Source organism: Ursus americanus, chromosome 19, assembly GCF_024610735.1.
Source record: "Ursus americanus isolate L20-20 chromosome 19, mUrsAme1.1.p, whole genome shotgun sequence".
NCBI classification, from domain to species: Eukaryota; Metazoa; Chordata; class Mammalia; order Carnivora; family Ursidae; genus Ursus; species Ursus americanus.
Window position 1 is genome coordinate 2,464,546 of NC_142145.1, and position 20,167 is coordinate 2,484,712.

Here is a 20,167-nt window from a genome sequence, read left to right on the forward strand (position 1 = left end):
GAAACCCTGACCTCAGCCCAGGCCACCATGGTCCCTTGCCCGGTTGGCCCCCCAACCTCTCTGCTGGTCCCTGGCCCCAGCTTTTTTCCTCAGTGGAACCAGGGGCATTTTCTGAGAACATACATTTGATTATGTTGCTTCTTGGTTTAAAAAGCCCCCCATGGCTTCCTGTGCGTTTAGATTAAAGAACACAGCACACATTGCACGACTATCACCCCCGCGTGGCCTGCGGGGCCACGTTTCCCTCCATGCCCAGGCCCCTCCCACCTCCAGCTTTGGGAGCTGCCGTATTCTGTGCCTGGGGTCCCCAGCCCCTTGGCGACTGGCGAACCCTTGCTCATCCACAGTCCCAGGGAAACTTCTCTGACCCTGAGGCCTTCGCACTGACGTGTAAAGCTGTGTGTATTTAGCTGTGTGTATTTAGCTGTGAGATCGTTTGATTAATTCCTGTCTCCTAATCTGCAAGCCTGTGAGGCAGGAACTGTTCTGTTCACCTTTAGCTCCTTCCCCATACCCACAGTAGCCTTGTATCTGTTGTCTTTCTTTTTTTTTTTTTTTTTAAATTTTATTTATTATTTGACAGAGAGAGAGGGAGGGAGAAGCAGGCTCCCTGCTGAGCAGGGAGCCCAATGTGGGGCTTGATCCCACGACCCTGGGATCATGACCTGAGCCAAAGGCATACCCTTCACGGACTGAGCTGCCCAGACGCCCCCATGTGTCTGTTTTCTGTTGTTGCGTCCCCGGTCACCACACACTTAGCAGCTGAAAACAGTCCGTCTGTAGCTCCTGTCTCTGTGGCAAGAGGTCCGGGCTGCCCTCTGCTCAGTGTCACACCGGGCTGACGTCAAGGTGTCTGCCAGGTTGGGCACTTCTCTGGAGGCTCAGGGGAGAAATCTACTTCCTGGCTCATGAAGGTTGTTGGCACAGTTCAGTTCTGTGTAGTTGTTGGGATCAGGTCCCCATTTCTCTGCTGGCTGTCATCCAGGGTCACCTGCAGCAGCTAGAGCCCCATCTCTGGACCGTCCAAACGTAGACCCTCCATCTCTGAAGCCCACAGTGGTACTTCCCGTCTTCTAGTGCTGGAGTGAGAGTCTCTCTGACCTCCACTCTTGCTACCAGCCGAGGAAACTCTCTGCCTTCAAAAGGCTTGGATTAAACAGTCCCAGATAATCTCCTGTTTTCCATGTGACATAACATAATCACAAGGGATCCCTCATCATTTTTACTAGTTTTTTAGGATTATTCAAGGGCGAGAATTATTGGGGGCCATTCTTAGAATTCTGCCTAACATAGGAATGAAATGAGTATTGGATATTGGGTGGGTAGATGGATGCATGTGTGGATGGGTGGGTGGATGGATGGATGCATGAATGAGTGGATGGGTAGATGGATGGGTGAGTGGATGGGTAGCTGCATGGGAGGGTGGATGGATGGATGGATGGATGGATGGATGGATGGATGGATGGATAGATGGATGGGTGGGTGGGTAGATGGATGGGTGGATGGGTGGGTGGGTAGATGGATGGGTGGGTGGGTAGATGGATGGGTGAATGGGTGGGTGGGTAGATGGCTGGGTGGATGGGTAGATGGATGCATGAATGAGTGGATGGGTAGATGGATGGGTGGGTGGGTGGATGGGTGGGTGGGTAGGTGGATGGGTGGATGGATGGATGGATGCATGAATGAGTGGATGGATGCATGAATGAGTGGATGGGTAGATGGATGGGTGGGTGGGTAGATGGATGGGTGGATGGGTGGGTGGGTAGATGGCTGGGTGGATGGGTAGATGGATGCATGAATGAGTGGATGGGTAGATGGATGGGTGGGTGGGTGGATGGGTAGGTGGATGGGTGGGTGGGTAGATGGGTGCATGAATGAGTGGATGGGTAGATGGGTGGGTGGGTGGATGGGTGGGTGGGTAGATGGATGGGTGGATGGGTGGGTGGGTAGATGGATGGGTGGATGGGTGGGTGGGTAGATGGATGGGTGGATGGGTAGGTGTATGGGTGGGTGGGTAGATGGATGGGTGGATGGGTGGGTGGGTAGATGGATGGGTGGATGGGTGGGTGGGTAGATGGATGGGTGGATGGGTGGATGGGTAGATGGATGGGTGGGTGGGTAGATGGATGGGTGGATGGGTGAGTGGATGGGTAGCTGCATGGGTGGATGAATGGATGGATGGATGGATGGATGGATGGATGGATGGATGGATGGATGGAGTGGATGGGTAGATGGCTGGGTGGGTGGGTAGATGGGTGGGTGGATGGGTGGATGGATACTATATAGGATCTTACCACTGTGCGCAAGGTATTCTCAGAGTTGTTTTTTAAATACTATAACAGCCGCAGTAGCAAAAGCCCTGACTGGTGGCTGGTCACTGTGCACCTGTGCTCTGACACTATTACGTGCACCTCAAGGACTTGTCACAGCAGTACGGTGAGAGAGCGCCAACAATTCGCTCCGTTCTGCAGCTGAGACACCCAGGACTTGAAGAGATGAACTCACGTGCTCAAGGCCACAGAGTAGCTGTAGGACCAGGAACCAAAGTCAGCTGGATGTGGCTTCCACCAACCTTTGGTCTCACAGTCCAAACTCGGTTTAGTTCTGTCAGCGTTTGCTGAGCCCCACTGCGTGACATAGACGTGGAGGCAGGAATACTTGGTTGTGGCTTATTTACTCCCTCCTGAAAAGTGGCTCGGTGTTCTCGTGATGCCACTTCCTTGGGGGAAATCTGGTGGCCTCTCCCGGCCTGTTCGTGGTGGGTGCAGAGTTAGGGTGAGAACAGGCCGCGGCTGCTCCTGGCACAGAAGCCCTGTGGATATCGGGCTTTTTTCTTCATCTCTCATCTTGACACCAGCAGTGTCTGGGAAGCCAGCGCCCACATTGTCAAATGAAGAAACTCCGGCCCTACGGGGCACGGACTCACAGTGGAGCCCGGCCCGACCCTCCCGGGCAGCCTCTCCCATGACCCCATTCCTGCTGTGGGAGGACTCGAGGGGTGAGCTATTGAGAGCAAATAAAAACTATATGTTCTGGGTACACAAAGGAGGCATTCATGTTGAGATGGGTGGGTTGATAAGATTCGTTTGTGGAGAAGTTTTAAAGCAATCTCTGCGGGCAGCCTGGAGGGCGGCCGCATGCCTCTCATAGACGCAGAATTTCTGCCATAGCAAGTCCGCGGGCCACAACCATGGCCTTTTTGTTTCCTTCCCCCTCCCTGGTGACCCCAAGCACAGCGAGCCAGGGACAGAAGTATTCCACAAACAAGGAGGGTCCTCTTCAGCTCTGGCCTACACTCACAAATTCCACGCTCCGCCCGCCCAGGCCCCCTCTCCCTGGCTCCTCTGCAGAGAGGGGCCCGGCCAGCCAGGTCAGAGGCTCGCGGGTACTCCCAGCGCCCCTTCTCTTTAAACCGATGGTCAGCCAAAGCATGGTCAGGCACACTCAGCATGGGCTCCGCCTCACCCTTTACTGGACAGCATGCTTGAGTCACCATCTCTTTTTTTTTTTAATTTTTTTTTTTTGTTTTTTTAAAGATCTTATTTATTTATTGGAGAGAGAGAGAGCACAAGCAGGGGGAGTGGCAGGCAGAGGGAGAGGGACAAGCAGCCTCCCCGCTCAACAGAGAAAACCCGATGCGGGACTGGATCCCAGGACCATGGATCATGACCTGAGCCGAAGGCAGACGCTTCACCGACGGAGCCACCCAGGTGCCCTATGTCACCATCTTTTTAGAGTGAGGTCTGTCTAAGCCTGGCTTGTGGCAAGTCGATAGAAGGCTGCCCCTCACCGGAAAGGGCCCCCACCTGTCTCCATCTCCAGGATGGGAGCTGGGGGCACCTGTTCCCAGGTGGCTGTCCCTACGACAGAGCCTGCAGGCACTCCCTGCTGCCGGCCCCTGGCTTTTCCCTGGGGCGCTTGACTCGAGTTCAGTCAGATCCCAGCGGAGCCTAGGCTTGGTGCGAAGTGCGGCGCCTCCGGCCCCTCCGTGATGGGCAGCGGCTGATGGTCCACACACAGACCTGGCAGGATGCTTCTTTCAGGCCTTATCGTGTCAGTGGGCGAGACGTTCTTCCATCAGATAACACATCTGCACGCCCAGTGCTAAGAACCCCCCTTAGAAAGGGGGGCATGTCTGGCCAGAGCTGGGGGAGGGGTCTGTGCCTCCCCCTCCATAGTCCCCCCCACACCCACATCTCATGGCCTCAGGCCTCCGGTGAGGAAGCAGGGGCTCCCCAGTGGCAACGTTCCTAGGAAGGCCTTCTGGTCCTGCTTGGGGGTGGTAGGGGCGAGGCGGGCCGGGCCTGCCGCTGTTATCCCCAGAGGCGGCTGTGAAGCACACCCCACCATTAAGAATTGTGCTCCCTTTGCACGCTGGCTGGTTTTTATTTTTGCACTTGGTTATAGCAGGTTCGAGGAGCTTTAATTATGCTTCTCTGCTGTCAGAATGTTTTTATCTAAATTGATCCTCGTAAAGACTCCAAGGAGAGTCTGTAATCTAGACTCTGGTGGTGAGACCCTCTGGGGGTCCCGGCCCCCACTGTGGAGATCCCACGCCTTCAGGCCCAGAGGGTCGAGGCAAAAAAGTTAAAAACAAGCAACAACAGCAAAAACACCTCCGTTAGAAGGAAAAGCAACAGGACATTTTGTTCCAATAATAACTAATGACCAATTTCATACCTTCAGTGAAAATGGGAACCTGGTCCAGCCTCAGGTCTACACAAAAGGAACACTCTGCCTCCCGCTTCTTCAGCTCTCCTGGAATCTCTGCTGGTGGGAATTGGAGCCTGTTCTTGCCCAGGGAGCTGCTGTTCTGAGCGGCGGTCGATGGGCAGGCGTGCTCTGGGGGGCTGTGTGCTCGACTGCAAAGCCCCTTCCATGAAAACCCTGAAGCAGTCGAGCCGCGCCCTGCCCTCCGGGAGAAGCGAGCAGGGTTTAGAAAGACCTCTGGACCAGAGTAATGTTGTCTTGTATCGGTGTGGAGTCCTGGGCTTCTGGACGGTTCTCCCCGGGCTGCAAGAGGCAGTGCGACCTTCTCTCAGTAATTTGCAAGTAGGAGCTGTTCTGCAAAGGCCTGAAGTATGGGGTAACTTTTCTCGAGCTCTTTGCAGCCATCTCTGTATCTCCAAGTTCTTCCTGACTATAAAGAATGGCATGTGACTTCAGCTCGCCCGCTCTGAAGGACATGAACTTGGGTGTGCGCGCCCTTGCTTGGCCCTGTGAACTTGTCCCCGTAAGAGAGGGCCTGAAATAAGGTCAGCTGTGATATTCTGGATGGTACAATAGCTTCCATCGTCAGTAATTCTTCAGATACCACGAGGTGGAAAAATACGGGGGAAAAAAGTAAAAGTTAAAGCATGAGTTTAAAAACAACAAATCAAAGACCAAATAATTGAAGATTTGCTCCATTTTGTGGATTCGTTCCGTAATGATGGTCCTTTTAACCTATGCCCCTCTGCTGCTTTGGATTAGAAACCAAGGAGGAATCTGAACAGTTATGAAAAGTAAGACACACTGCTGCATGTGGGTCTGTGGGCTTATTTTGCATGATACTTCCTAGAGGGCCTGGCAGCTAGGAAACCAGATTGCAGATCACTCAGGAGAAAACGGTTGAGTGTAGCAGGACAACAGCGCATACAGCTCCTCTGAATTCTGCCATTGTGTATTTAGACGAAAGTCACCGAGTGTCCCAGCGCCCACGTCCCCGTCACTGTGCAGATGCCCTCTCCAGCCCAGGAAGGTGCCTGGCTGCCCCATTTAGAACTTTCTCCGTGCAGGGTCCCTGTGTTCTCGGGGTCCCTTCTGCCGCGTACCACACGACATTGCAAGCAGGGCTGCGCGAGGTGCGCAATCTGGGGCGGGGGACAAGAAGGTGCCTCCAGCTGGTCAGGAGACGTGTGGCGGGAGCCTGGGCATCTCGGAAGGCTTGCTCCTAGCTGCTCGTAGTTTGGAGTTAGGAGACCCACTGTGTCCTTAGGTAGTCGTCTGTCCTGTGGGCCCTAGACAAGATACGGAGGCAGTGATTCTGGGCGGGCTCCTGTGGGGCCTTGGAGACCGTGGTCCATGGTGTATGAGGCCCAGCTCAGGGAGGTGGTTCAGACAGTAAGCTGGGAACCCATGTTTTTGAACCAGGAAGAATCCTAGTTCCTTGGGTGAAAAATCCCAATGATGGAGGACAGACTCCTCAAATCAGTTCAGTTGGGACTTTGTGGGGTTTGGGGCCATTTATGGGATCTTCAAACAACTCCAACAAACTAGACTTGTACTCTGGATTTTGAGTCCAAAGAGATATGTCCCTAGAACAGATGCTTGTAAAGCCAGGTAAAAAGATGGGTGAAACCAGTCTGATCCCTCAACATGAAAAACAAATTTTATTTTCTGCCCAAATATTTGAGGGATGTCATGTAGGAGAAATACCAATGGGGAACTGGTTCACAAAAGCCCCTTCACGGGGAAATGTTCGTGGTTGGTGGCAGAGTGAGAACTGGGTCCAGCGTAGAAACATCGCCATCCGTGGGGTTTGGACTGTTTGCAGGGGGAATTGGATCTGAACCTCAGGTGTGCTGGAGACCTGCAGCTTCCTCATGCTCTCCCAGCCTTGACCTTGCTGGAAGGTCACTCAGCAGAGCTGGACGACAAGGTCTCCGCCTGGGGTGGGCCAAGGAGACAGGCAGACGGAGCAGCATCTTGGCGGGTGGGTCAAAAAGTGACCCAGATGTGTCCCACAGCCCTTTATTAGGAGACGATGCTTTTCCTGTTCTTCCTATACTGAATTTCCTTTTTCTAGTGACACTGTGAGCTAGTATACAGCAGTTCTGTGTTTTCTCTTGGCGTTCTAGCGGGCAAGAGAACAACTTGCCAAAGTCCCAGGATGGAACTACGGAGACCCGTCTGCCCGCCCCGAGCGTTCACTACGTCCCCGGGCTGGGAAGTCGGCACACGAATCTGGAGGGAACGGCACCTAGAAGCAAAGTAAACCAACGGCAATGACCTGGGTGGGCTCGGTCCCTAACTGCACACATCTGCGTGTAATATTGGCAAAACCTCTAATTAACTGAGCGACGATCATTTTTCATTGTTTCGTTCTCACTGAAGAGCTGATCGGCCATGAATATGAAGTTGTATTGAATGACCCGAGTGAGGCCTTGTTGGGTAATCCCCTTGGTGTAGTATTTCGAGATTTCTGTTCAGAGGAGAAAACGTTAAAGTTTGGACGGTCACATCTTATCGGTAGGAGTTTCTTATTTTAGTTAAATTGAATGGACTTGCATTCATGAGATGATTTCTGGATTATGCTTTATTCTGGTTTGGTGAGCAAACATAGTCATGCTTTGAGTAACTAAATAAATGCTGTTATCTGCACTGACCTGTCGTTTAGAGAGAGGCTCAGACCCAGGAGGTAAGCCGGGACCGTGCCCACCCCAACCGCACCCCACAGACTCGGCACGCTGTGGGGGCAGCGTCTCAAGTCCACCCCAAGGGGTGAAAAGCGCTGGGTGCCCACCCAGTGACGGCATTTCCACAGGCAGGAAGCAGCCGTGCCCACTGCAGCGGGCTCGGGACGCTCAGCATGTCTGAGATTAAGCGCTCCTCCCAGTGGGCGCACCCCGTGAGCAGAGGTGAGGGGGCAGGGCCCCCCATGCACGCTGTGCTGTCGTTAGGAGGTGAACCTAGTGTCTGGACGGTGACTAACTCACCGCCCCACGGACCTGGGGTGCCATCCTCTGCGTTCTGGTTTATCGCCTCTGGGGTGCTACTTGACATCTGTATTTTTTCTCACATACACACACGTACACACAGAGGTGGTTTGGATGGAAGTTGTTCATAAAACTTGATTTCCATGGGTGCACTGGAATAGAGCATAAGATATATACTCTACATTAAAAAGTAGTAATATTGGGGCACCTGGGTGGCTCCGTCGGTTAAGCACCTGCCTTTGGCTCAGGTAATGATCCCAGGAGAGGATCCCCTGGGATGCGATCCCCCCCACATCGGGCTCCCTGCTCAGCGGGGAGTCTGCTTCTCCCTCTTCCTCTGCCCCTGACCCCCGTTCATGCTCTCTTTTGCGCTCACTCTGAAATAAATAAATAAGATCTTTAAAAAAATAAACAAAAATAAAAAATAGTACTATTTAAATGTAGGGCAAGAATTTCTTCATCATCGTTATTTGCGACAATCTGATGAGTATTTGGTGTGTGTCCTGCCCTGGCTACAGGCGGGTGGGTTTTCTAAACTCTCGGGGGTGCTGAGCTCCTCGTTCGGGCCAGGTGGCTTTCTGCAAAGGCCCTCCGCCTCGCCTCGTCCGTCCCTCTCTGTTAAGCAGCGGGGACCCACACATGGGGTAGCCGCCAGTTATCTGCAGTGAAACTTTACCCTTAGAGGCAAACCTCGTTGCAGGTAGAGCCAGTGGGGGCAGGAGCAGAGCGGGTGCGAGGCCCCCGGAGGTCGCGGACCTGGATTAGCATCAGCTAATCGATTCCTGCTTCACTCTCCTGTGTCTCAGTTTCCTCATATGAACACAGGGGCTCCTAAAACTACCTGCTTCTGGCTGTCGATCATGCATCCAGAACACCCAGAGGCAAAGGCCTCGCTCCCCAGGGCTCTCGGTGGCCAGCTGTGCGTGGGGGAGCGGGGGCGCCAGGCAGGGCCTCGGCACCTGCTGCTGAGACGGCCTTTCGGCATTTGGCAAGAACGTCCCTGTATCTCCTCGTTCCATCAGCACACACTCTGTTCCGTGACCTGCCCGAGGCTGTCGGCTAGTTACAGGGGCTGAGGCTAGTCTCCGGGGCCCTTCTCTGCTGTGCCCTGCAGACCTCTGGCCCTCCTTGGCCCTGACTCTGGACACTGCCATCCACAGCTTTGCAGCGATGGGAGTTTCTCTGCTCTCCACGCGTCAGGCGCCCCCCAGGCGGTCAGGTGCTCTCTGGCGGACCACAGAACACCAGTGGGTGAAACGGCTTGTCAGGTCAGCCCCACTCAACGAGCCACGGTCGTTAGGAGCAACCAGGCCTAACGCACGAACTCGGATTTGGAGTTTGTGGGGGAATAGAGCAGGGAGACTTAATTCTTTCTTCTGCTACCTCAGAGCCATGCCAACTGATTAAATTTAGAATATTACAGAACCTCTGCATGGCCAGAAGGAATTAGATTATACAACTGAAATTCATTTCTAAGCCAGAGCTCCTTAGACCCTGGTGTAGAGCCCTTTCGGGACCGAAGGGAAATCTTTACTTAAAAAAAAGACTATAGAAAGCAATTTAACAGCTGTAATGCCAACAGCTAAGTCTTCTAGCAAGGAAGGGGGGAGCTGGTATTTGGCTTCTGTTCTGTCCTTTTGGAGGAATGGCCCTGCACACGTCCGCATGTCTGATCGGGCAGTTGTGCTGGGCGCCTGCTGCATACACACCGAGCGCCCCGAGGGGTGAGCTAGAGGCCACCCTCGCCAGGGCCCCTCAGACACACCGCCCGGCCGGAGAGGAACACATCCACGCACTTCTCAGGAACCGAAGGCGGCCGCTCCGAGGAGCTGACCAGTGGAGCTGTGTTTCCCAAAAGCACCGTCCAGATGCCCAGCGCAGGCCTCTGGGCGGCTCAGACGTGGGACTGGGAGGCGGTCAGGACGGCAGAGGCCTGAGGACATGAGTTGGGCACCCGTGCGAGGACATGAGTTGGGCACCCGTGCGGGGACATGTTGGAGTGTGAATGGAAGAACAGGAAGGCGAGCCTGTCCTTGGTGCCCGTGGCCGTGGGGAGCCCCTGGGGGCCTGCATGAGGGGCGTGGACCGGGAGGCCTTGGGCGGGCTCCTCCAGCAGCTGTGGGTACATGGAATCCCACGAGAGAGGCTGAAGTCTGCGGACTGGCAATGGTGATGTCACAAAACCCCAGCATAAAGTGGCAAAAAAAAAAAAAAAGGAGAGAAAGAAAAGAAAAAGGAAGAAGATGGTCGTAGTCAGTCACGTGAGAAATAATCGAGGGGGAGAAGCCACAGGGTTTAGGATACCCTGCCTGTCAGGGACTGCGTGGGTGGGAAGGAGCCGGACTCCCAGGCAGGAGTGGGGCCACCGTGACCGTCGGCTGGAGCCTTGCTCAGGTTCTGACCTGAGTGTCTGTAATAGGACGCACCGCTCCTGCTTGGCGGGGGTCTGTGTTCCAGAAACCACTCTGGAGGGAGTGACGTCTCTGTTCCTCAGAGGTGTTCCAGGAAGCCATTCTGGGATTTTAACAGCATTACTTTCAAAAGTCCAGTACATTTTCCACCACAGTTTTCTGGAGGCCATTCTAGCAACTGGATTGAGGTGCGCTTTTTTTTTTTTAAATTAAGTTTTAGTGCAAATTCCTGTAGAATTTGAACAACAGAGCATTCTAAGTGCCTGTTCTGGCAGAATCCGACCCATGCCTCACAAACTGTGCACTAAACGCGATGCCCCTTCATTATAGTCTAAATAAGAACCTTGCATCGGGCTTTAATTTGATGAAAGCTGATATTAATTGACAAGTTAAAACTGCACTTGTCCCCACCAAAAATGCTGCACATCCACAGATTTCCACCGCTCCCCATGCCCCTTGTGCTCAGAGAAGCTACTTTTAGGACACGAATGCCCTTCTCTGTGCCTTACAAACAGCCCTATTCAGGGACACAAAGCCCAACTGTTGTATAAATATTAGTATTCAGATGCGCCTGTGTTGTGTTAATGCGTGTAATTATGTACAATGTAGCTTTTGTTCCTCTTCCCCATTTGCATTAATTTCTATTAGCCACAGATTATAAAGCACAGCTAGAAATTCAGACCCTATTTCTGTGGCAACCTATAAATTAGCAGCGTGTTCCTGCAAAAATCTGCAGTTTGATGACGGCCGTGGTATTTTCCTGTCGCTGCAGTGCAGTGAGGCATTGGGTCGACGCGTTAGAAATCATCCTGTTCTTGTGGGGTTGGATTTCATCAGTCGTCGGAGAAGATGGGCCATGCTCTAGGGCATGACGTCTTTCTAAGGCATCAGGCGCACCTCACACGCTGTCTCGTAGGGGCCTGAATGAGGTCACGGTGACCCCGGGTGCCAGGTGTCCGCCTTGAACTTTGTCCCTGGCAAACACTGAGGGCATACGTTGGGGGTGACGTAGTCTCCTTCGGAGATACAGGTGAAAATAGTGTCTGTCTGATGAGTGTCATTCATGGGACAGTCTCCTGACCAATGTGATTTTGTCGAAAGAGCGTGGAATCATCTGCCTTTGGGGACTGTTGTGTTAGTGAGAGTGTGTGTTGTGCGTGCACACACTTCTGAGAACACGTGTAACGCAGGGGAAAGTCTGCTGCTTCCGCTGGGCCCCTCCCCCCTCAGGGACCTCCGTGGCCTCCCCTTCACCTCTCCCGTGGCCAGCAGTCCCTCCCACCTGTGCCCACCCGCAGGCCCAGCCACCGTCTTCCTGGAAGTCTCATCCCACCCACATCCCCCAGCGGTCTCTGGTTCCTCCTGGGAGCCTTTCCTGGCCGCTGAGGCCTGTGCAGTCTTGACCAGGGGTCTGGGCCCCCCGCTCACCTGCTCTTCTCACCAGTCCCTCCGGCTTCAGGCCTTTCTGCTGGGCGTCTGCCCCCTTGCAGAGGCACCCCCACTCTGCCCCAGTGTGCCCTCGGTCCACTCATTCCATCCCTCAAGGGGCCTCCCTGAAGCCCTGTCTCCTGCCCTGTTGTCGTAACTGTCACAGGTTGATAGGCAGTTGCACGTTGTGTCTGTCCTGCGGCTGCAGCAACAAATAACCACAGCTGGGGGATTTGCAACAACCAGAAACTCCTCTCTCACGTTCCGGAGGCCGGCATCGAACTCGGGTGCCAGCAGGGCTGGGCTCCCCTGCCAGCTCTCCGGGAGGATCCGTGCCTCTTACCTTCTGGTGTCCCACGTCCCTCTGCTCCCTGCCACCATCACACGGCCTCTGCCCTGTGTGTCTGTGTCTCTGTCCAAAGCACCCTCTTTTTATCAGGACATCAATCAGGTGTTAGGTCCACGCTCTTCCAGCACGACCTCATCTTACCTTGATTGTATCTACAAAAGGCCCTATTTCCAAATAAGTTCACATTCACAGGGACTGGGGTTTAGGATGGGGACCCGCCATTTGGGGAGACACTTCATTTCATAACATTCCTTTCCACGATGTTCATGAGACAAGGACCACATCTTGTTCACCACTGCAGCCCAAACATCGAGGCCAGTACATTACACTTCCTAAGTGCTCAGTAAATAAGGGATGGTTGGTAAGATGGATGGGTGGGTGGGTGGCTGCGTGGGTGGAAGGATGGGTGGGTGGGTGGCTGGGTAGAGGGGTAGCTGGGTGGACAGATCTGTGGATGGGTCAGTGGATGGTTAGGGTTAGGTGGGTAGGTGGCTAAGCAGGTAAATGGATAGGTGGTTGGTGCTGTTGGGTAAATGTCAGTGAACAGATTGGTGGGTAGTTGGGTGGATGGGTGGATGGGTGGTATTACAGGAAAGTGTGAGTAAACCCACATTTTCTGTAGATAAGTAACTAAGGGTGGAGTGGACATGCACTCAAACCTAACGGGCAACTTGAGAGCAGAATGGGTGTGCTGCCGTGCGTGTGTCTAAGCGGTGCAGGACGGTGGGGGAGCACATGAACAGGCCATTCCCACCTCAGACTTTATCCCTGTGGCTGCTTACAGAAGGGAAGCCGTGTGAAAATGACCTGAATAAGCAGTTCTCTAGAGCAAGGGGCCTCTTGTGGAATCTGGAAACTAAAGAATTCTAAATGCCCCATTTCTTAGGGCATGCAGTGCAAAAAGATGTGGGAAGTTCCATTTTCATCGAGAACACTAAAAACACCTTTGGTCAGATCAGTGCTCCCAACACGTTTAGCTTAGGCACCTGTGGAGCTCTGGAGACTGAATGTCCCGCAGAGACACCTGCAGTCCAGCCTGTCCCAGCACTGGGGCGACCGCCGTCTCTGTGCGGCAGTCACTTCAGCAGGAAGCCGGGTGCGCTTGGTCTAGGGGGCCAGCTCTCGAGTTAGGGCCCCTGAGACAAGACCTGCGAGTAGGACGCAGGGCAGGTCGGGTCCTGGCAGAAGCCGCCCGGGGCTGCCGCGTCGCTTGCCGGCCCCGCGCACATTCTGTGGCTTTGGTAGGAGACAAGCAGGTCCCTGGCCCTGGAAGAAAGCGGCATTGTCCCCGCTCTGCTTTGCACGGCCCGTGTTCATGTCTCACTGTTGTTTGCAGGGGAGGCAGATGTGGAGCGGAACAATGGGACCCCCTCTCAGGACACAGCGGTGACAGACTCCAAGCGCACAGCGAACCCAAAGAATGCCTGGCAGGACGCCAACCCAGCTGACCCCGGGGGCCGCCCCCACTTGATCCGCCTCTTTTCCCGAGATGCCCCGGGGAGAGAGGACAACACCTTCAAAGACAGGCCCTCGGAGTCAGACGAGCTCCAGACCATCCAAGAGGACAGTGCAGCCACTCCCGAGGGCCTGGATGTGATGGCGTCACAGAAAAGACCCTCCCAGAGGCACGGATCCAAGTACCTGGCCTCAGCAAGCGCCATGGATCACGCCAGGCACGGCTTCCTCCCGAGGCACAGAGATGCGGGCATCCTTGACTCCCTTGGGCGCTTCTTTGGCGGGGACAGGGGTGCGCCCAAGAGGGGCTCAGGCAAGGTGAGCTCTGAGGAGTAACTGGGGGCACACGGGACGTGTGTCCACTTTAGTTGACAAGGAAAAGGAAGGACAGTGAGCAGGTGAGCTAAGCCCTAGTGGAGATGTCATTGCAGCCCGTCCGCCGTCCAGCTGCTGTCCTTGCTGGCCATGCTCGCGGCTGCTGGCGGGGGGCGGGAGGGGGGCTGGGTTGCTGCTTTTGCTGCATTTCCATACCACTCAGCCTCTTTCCCCTCCTCGCAGGGGATGCGATCAGGATATGGCTCAGGAATGCAAGAACATTCTGAATTCTGCATCTCTGGGGGGGCGTGGTGTGGACATCGCGGGCATGCTCCGTTCTCTGGTGTCTCACGCTTGGGGGCTTTGTGGCTGATTTTGCTTCTGTGCTCACGCTTTTGGGGTCAGTGCTGCTAGCTTCGTGGTTTCTTGCAACAATTGTGCGATTGAGGACTTTCGAACATACTCGACATTTAAATTCGCCTTGAGCAAATTTTGTTTTCTGAATTATTTAGGGGAAAGGGGTGGAGGGGTCCTTGCGTGTGCCTATGAATCAGAACTGTATTACTTTGTAATTCCGTTAGTTTGAATAGAGTATCTGTGAAGTTTCACTATGTAAATGTTCTGAAGATACCAGTTGTCTCAGGAGGAATAAAGCTCCCCATTGTGCCCCAGCTCCCCGCCGTGAACTCATGGTGAATGGGGCATCTGTCGTGACGGTCCCTCCAAGAGCTGAGTCCCAGGTGGCTTTGCTGTGGCAAACACATAGCATGTCCTACACCTTTTTCGGGTGTTGCCTATCACAGTCCTTTGGGAAGGAGAGGATGTTTTGAAGAAAGCCCAGGTTTATTGGCTGTGCTCACGAAATGTGTGATGTCGCTTTTCCTCGGGCTGCGTTATCGTGCTGATCCTGAAAGTCTTGGGAACGTAAGGGTTCTCAGGAGTGAAGTATAGAGCAGGGGCCCTGACTTGCAATTTTAAAGGAGTTTCTAAAATTCACTTTAGTCTCTGACGACAGTTTTTTCAAGTACTGATGATTGTGAAATCGTGGAACGGTGAACAGGGAGGCAGTTTGGCCGCGCGGGAGTGAGGGCGCCTGGAGGCCCAGGAGCTAACGTGCCTGCAGCGTCTGCCCCCGGTGCCGGCGTCTCTCCGTGACCCTGACTTCTCGTGACTAACACCTGCTGTGTCCTAAGTGCTAACAGGGGCCGCCTTTGCTTGGTTCCTTCACTGTGTTTGTGGACAGCTGCTTTAACTTTTCGGCACTCTTGGGTCACCCTCCAATGTTGGTCCTCTGACCTATTTCCAATGCCGACTTCAGCCCGAGGTGCTGTCTCGAGCACAGCTGTCAAAGCAGCCTCGCCGGACTCCGGCCGCCTGAGTCTCGCTGTTTTTCTAAGCGCTCCGTACGCACGCGGCAGCCTCGCCACTTTCAAAGCTGACGCTGTCCTGCTTCCCAAGGAACAGGGAAAAATATATTTACACTGTGCCGAAAAGGTTAAATCGCTGTATAGCATATATTATAAAACAAGCTTCATTTCAGTGGTAATGGTCTAAACTGCAATTGTGGACTCATTGGCATCGGTCATTGTGACTTCATTTCAGAACGGATATGTCCCTATATGTGTCCGTGCGTACGTGTTTTTTCTCCTTCGTGTAAAATTACAACCTTGGTTGCTTTAAGGCTCTTATACTCGTTAATACTTTCAAAGAAAAGATTCATCTCAGAAGTAGGCGTCGACTTTGTAAAATAATGTTGCCCAATGATCAAGGATCCAGAGAAATCAGAGTATTTTCAAGGACTTTGAAAAATGAAAACAATGTTCAAACAATTGTTTTAGCATTTTTGAAGGATCAGTTCTGTTCACTACTGAATGTTGAATAAAGAAGATTTAAAAATGAATAGCGTTGCCTTTTGATGCCAGAGAAGCCCGTTGGAGTTTGCACGCGTCGTCCGTAGCCGCGTCCTGCAAACCGGCCCGGACGCCTCCCTGTGTAGCCCCTTTGCGGAAACCAGTGTCTGTTCAGCACCCCCGTTTTACTGTAGACTCTTTGTTTGCTCTTAAACACTGGAGATGTGAGCTTAAAACCCTCTCCACCCAGGCACACGCCCACAATGGCCTTAGGATTCTGGGGTACTCACTGGCGTGGGCTGCTGAGGGGTTATTTTGTGGCTTTGTTTCTGTCCTGGCTTTGCTCAGCGTGCAGGGAATCAGCAGAGCTCTCACCTTGTAGAAAGGTCTTTGGATTGAAGCTTGAGAAAAGAAGAGAAGCAAGGGGCCTCATTGGTGTCCCTAAAAGCCCCTTTCTCGTTTCCACCATGTGTCGTTCCTGAGACAGTGGTCTCAGGTATCCGGGATCCTAAAGGGCGCCCCCAGGCCTGAGCGTCAGCTGCCCCAGCCGCTGTGTGAAGCTGGGGGGAAGTGATTATTCTGCTTGTCTGTCTGCAGTAGGCGTTTCCTGGTGGAATCGTGCAAGGCTGGAGGCACGGCCCCCGGGAAGAGGACTCTTGGTCCCCGGGCCCCTCCACCGCCCCCCCACCGCCCCCAGGCCACGTGGGTCTCCCGGCTCTGGGTCGGTGCTGCCCCCCCGCATCCTCGGAATGCACTGACAACACCCACCCTTGTGCGGCCCGGGCGTTGACATTCCAGGAAAGTGCATTCTGAATTCCTTGAGGAGGCCTGGTCTTTGGGGAGCCCTCAATGAAGAGCGTATTCGCGGAGAACGTGTTCCTTTGTTGCCGGAGGAAAGAAGGGCTGCGTTGTTGGCTCCCAAAGAGCAGGTCCCCGGTGCCCTGGGGTGTGGGGGCTCGGGGGGACGGGCAGGCCGTAGGACGAAGGAGAAAATGCACGCGGTCTTTGTGGACAGGGGGCTCAGGAGCGGCCACCCCCCACCCGCTCTTCCCCTTGCCAGACCTCCCCCCTCCGCCCGCCGTGCCACGCGGGTGTGGTGGCCAAAGCCTTGGGTCAGCCGCTTTGGAACCTGCCCTCTTTCCTTTTTCTCTGGAAGGGGTGAGGTTTTAGGAAATAACTAGGCTGCACAAAGAGCTGTGTCCCCGGGCCGTCCTCAAGTAAGAGCACGGCGACAACCTGCCCCTCTCAGATTTCTCCAGACCAGGGTGTTTTAAAGAGTTTTAAGTTAGCTCTGCACTGATGATTGTACCTGTTCTGACTTCACCGCCGAGCTCCACGAGTGACCTGCTCTTCCCGCATCCCGTCAGTCAGCGCTCCGTGTTATTTCCACGCCTCAAATTCTGATTGTACGGGATGAAAACCATGTGTTATTTACCGCTATGGGGTATAGCGATCTTGTAAATTCATCACCGCAGTCTGTTTCCCGGTTTTTTCCCCCACTGCATTTTAACTTCATTTAACATTTTAGTTCTACCATCACTTAATTTTTCATTGTTACCATAATATTCCAGTTTCGTAGCTAATTCTGTAATCGTGTGGAAAGTGTAGCGTTCAGAGGCGGTAGGAGGGACGCGGTAGGAAGCGTGTGGAGGGCCCCCCGCCCCCCCAGCTGTGCAGCACCTGACCCCCCCGCCCCCCGAGTCTGGGGCCTGGGGACCTGCACGCACCCTCTCAGCAGAGCGTTTCCGCTCCCACAGCCACGCACACGAAAGCAGGTTGAATCTCCTGGGAGGCTGTGTGGCCGTGATCTGGCTGTATGGTGTGTGTTTGCAAAGAGATGTGGCCACAGCTCTTTCTAGAGAACACTGTGGCAGGTGTATTTCGAACAATATTTTTGAGGTTTCCCCCAGGAATTTCTTTATAAAGTGTTATTACTCTGATCCGTTCTGGATCCGCGGTTCCCGGCTCTGCTGCGGGCAGTTTACTGTGGACTCCCGTTGTCCCCGGACCCTCAGTGTCCAGGGTCCGGTGACTGCAGTGGGTGAGATCTGCGTTAGGGGCGGCGGCCCTGCACCCAGGCGGTCCTGCCGTGTCTGTGTGAGCTACGCGTCCGCGTGTTATGCTGTGTCTACTGGTGATTGCCTCCTGGTGAGAGTGCGTATGCCTGTGTGATTTCGTGATGGGCTTTTTGCTTCATAGATAGTTCTTCCTTTTTATGCACTCATTTAACGTAGTAACAGACCAAGGGCGGCGGACTAACTGCACGTGAGTTTTTCAAGTAGTCTTCTTTGGGGTCCCCCCTCAAGAGTGCCTGTAATACGGGTCTTCTCGCTGGCTGCAGACATGACAGCCAGCAGGTGAGTGTGAGGGCCAAGCGTCCGCCTCAGAGGTCAGTTTCTCACTCGTGTGCTTTTGCACAAAGACATTTTGTTCTTTTCTGTCCACGGACAGCTCGGTGTCCTGGTCTGTCGTGGCTGTTCTTGCTCTGCTCGACGTGTTCAGTGTCTGTCAGAGCGCCGTCCCGCGCTGGGGGGAAGCGTGGGCACGGAGTGGACTCTGCTGTCCCTTTCTGTGGGAGTGTGGGGGGGGGACAGCCCACTCGGCGGTGTTTCCCAGGCGGCCGGGCAAGTGGGAGACCCGCCCCGCCTGTGCGCCCTGCTGAGGCCGCGTCCCAGGGTGTCCTGGAAACCCCGGGGAATCTGGACGGGGCGGTGCGCCAGCTCTTCCCAAGGACACCGGGGAGCGTGAGGGTCATGGATAAGGTTGGGTCTTGGATGAAGTAGAAATAAACACACGATTATTCTGTATGCGTTCACCTGACTAGCTTGTCCTTACTCACCTCCCACTACATCCGTTCACAGTACGTACAGGGACACATGTCACTGGTTTTCCTTTGGTCGAAGGATCAGATATTTGGTGACAGGCTAGACGGAGAGCTGGGCCTGACGTCAGAGGGAACATATCCCAGGAGGGAAGAAACCCCTCCCCAGACTCCCGTTAGCCTTAGGAAGCATAGGACCCATAGAAATGGTCAGAGTCTCTCCATAGGTCTGTCCCACCTCACTCTTAACTGCCCGGAAGGCATCCTGCTTCAGAGGAAATAGTATAAAGGTGGAGAGAGTTACAGAAACAGGAAGTCTTCTGAGGAAGCCTGATGAACAAGGGCTCCTCTGAGGGGCACTTCTTGCCTCCGTCCCCACCAGCCCCCGTGGGGTTTGCCCGGTGATCGTGCCACCCCTTCCCGCACCTGTACGGGAGGTCAGGCAAGGAAGGTCACTGGGGCGTCTCGTCCCCCTACCGTCGCCCATGGAGAAGAAGGCCATCTTCCCCCTCCTGCCCGTGCTGGGGCAAGCGGCCTGCGTTCTCAGCCACCCTGCTGCCCTGCCCCGAGCTGCATGGCCACCAGCCCACGGAGCCCTGAGCCGGGCCCGGGTGGGGGGGTAGCTTGACATGGGGCCCCAGAGTGACCTGGAAACAGCTCAAGGAGCTGGTCCCCTTTGGTAAGAAGGGGCATTGTTTTCAAGGGGGGAAACATAAATTAGAAAATTCTTCTTTGCTGTTCGGGCAAGGGTATAACATGGACGTGTGCGTCTGCGTCCTGTCTGCCACCATTGGCGGGCGTCACCCCTGTGGGGACAACCAGGTCTTGTCACGGCAGAAGCTACCGCAGGCTCATCCCAGAGGCGCTCACATAGGCAGTCAGCTGCCTTACTCTGTGGAAGTCTGTGTCTTGGATTAAAGTCACAGCACGCGCGTGGGGAGAATCAAGGGTGGGATGTTCAGCTAAGCACAGACTCCCCCAGGTCTGCCTTGGAAACCCTGTGTGTTCACTCTGCAATAATACTTCTAGAACACTCTAACGTTCTCCTGTGTCATAACCACAGCCCGTTCCACACATAACCCACCAGTAACCTGATTTTTAAAAATCCATGTAATCTGCAGCCAACTTGAGACATCTCTTGAAATCTCTATGTTGATTTTAAGTCTTGAGCGCTGTAAGGTACCTTCTCTCTCCTTCCTCTCTCCCTGTCTCTCTCCCTTGCCCTCTCTCTCTCTCTCGGGCCCACCATTCTGCTGCATACAAACAAAAGGAAATTTCTGCCGCCCATTTACCGTGGTCCCGCAGTAAAGCTCTCTCAGCCGCACCACTCAAATTGGGTGACACGCAGTACCGTCCTCCCGAATAGAATCGGGAAGACACACAACATTAGGAGGAGACACGACTTAGGCAGATTTATAGCAAGAGAGCTTAGAGGAGGGTTAATGCCCAGCTCACGTCCAGGAATATTAAGATACTATTAAAGCTTCTGAATCTCACCAACACCAGGAAGAACGTGAGACCGTGTAACCCGAGTGGCCGCCTAGCGTGACTTTGGCCATACAACTAATTCCTGGTGCTCCAGAGGAAGCTGGGAAGGCCCGACAGAGACAGCACAGGGACCCCGCAGAGTGAACGTGGCTTCTCCTACAGGTCCTGTACAGGAGCTCCGACACCTGCTGCAAAAGAAACCTGTGCCAGTGAAGCTGTGAACGTTCTCTATCGCAGGCAGACTTGAAAAGCCCTCGAGCACATCGCATCAGGCTGGAAGGGGCTTCCTCTAACTTACTCTGCCCAAAATCTTACAGGTCTGGTGCCTGCTACCATGTTGAGGAAATGCGGTC

The 20,167-nt window shown here is 54.1% G+C and overlaps 1 protein-coding gene across 4 annotated transcripts in view; it reads left to right on the plus strand.

Annotated features, from left to right (window-relative positions):
* MBP (myelin basic protein) overlaps window positions 1-20,167 on the plus strand; it is a 115,906-nt gene that overhangs the window by 66,373 nt on the left and 29,366 nt on the right. For all 4 annotated transcript variants that reach the window (XM_045790294.2, XM_045790295.2, XM_045790296.2 and 1 more), the window contains exon 4: window positions 13,222-13,658. In XM_045790294.2, coding sequence (XP_045646250.1) covers window positions 13,222-13,658 — 437 coding nt within the window. The remainder of the gene's footprint in view (window positions 1-13,221; window positions 13,659-20,167) is intronic.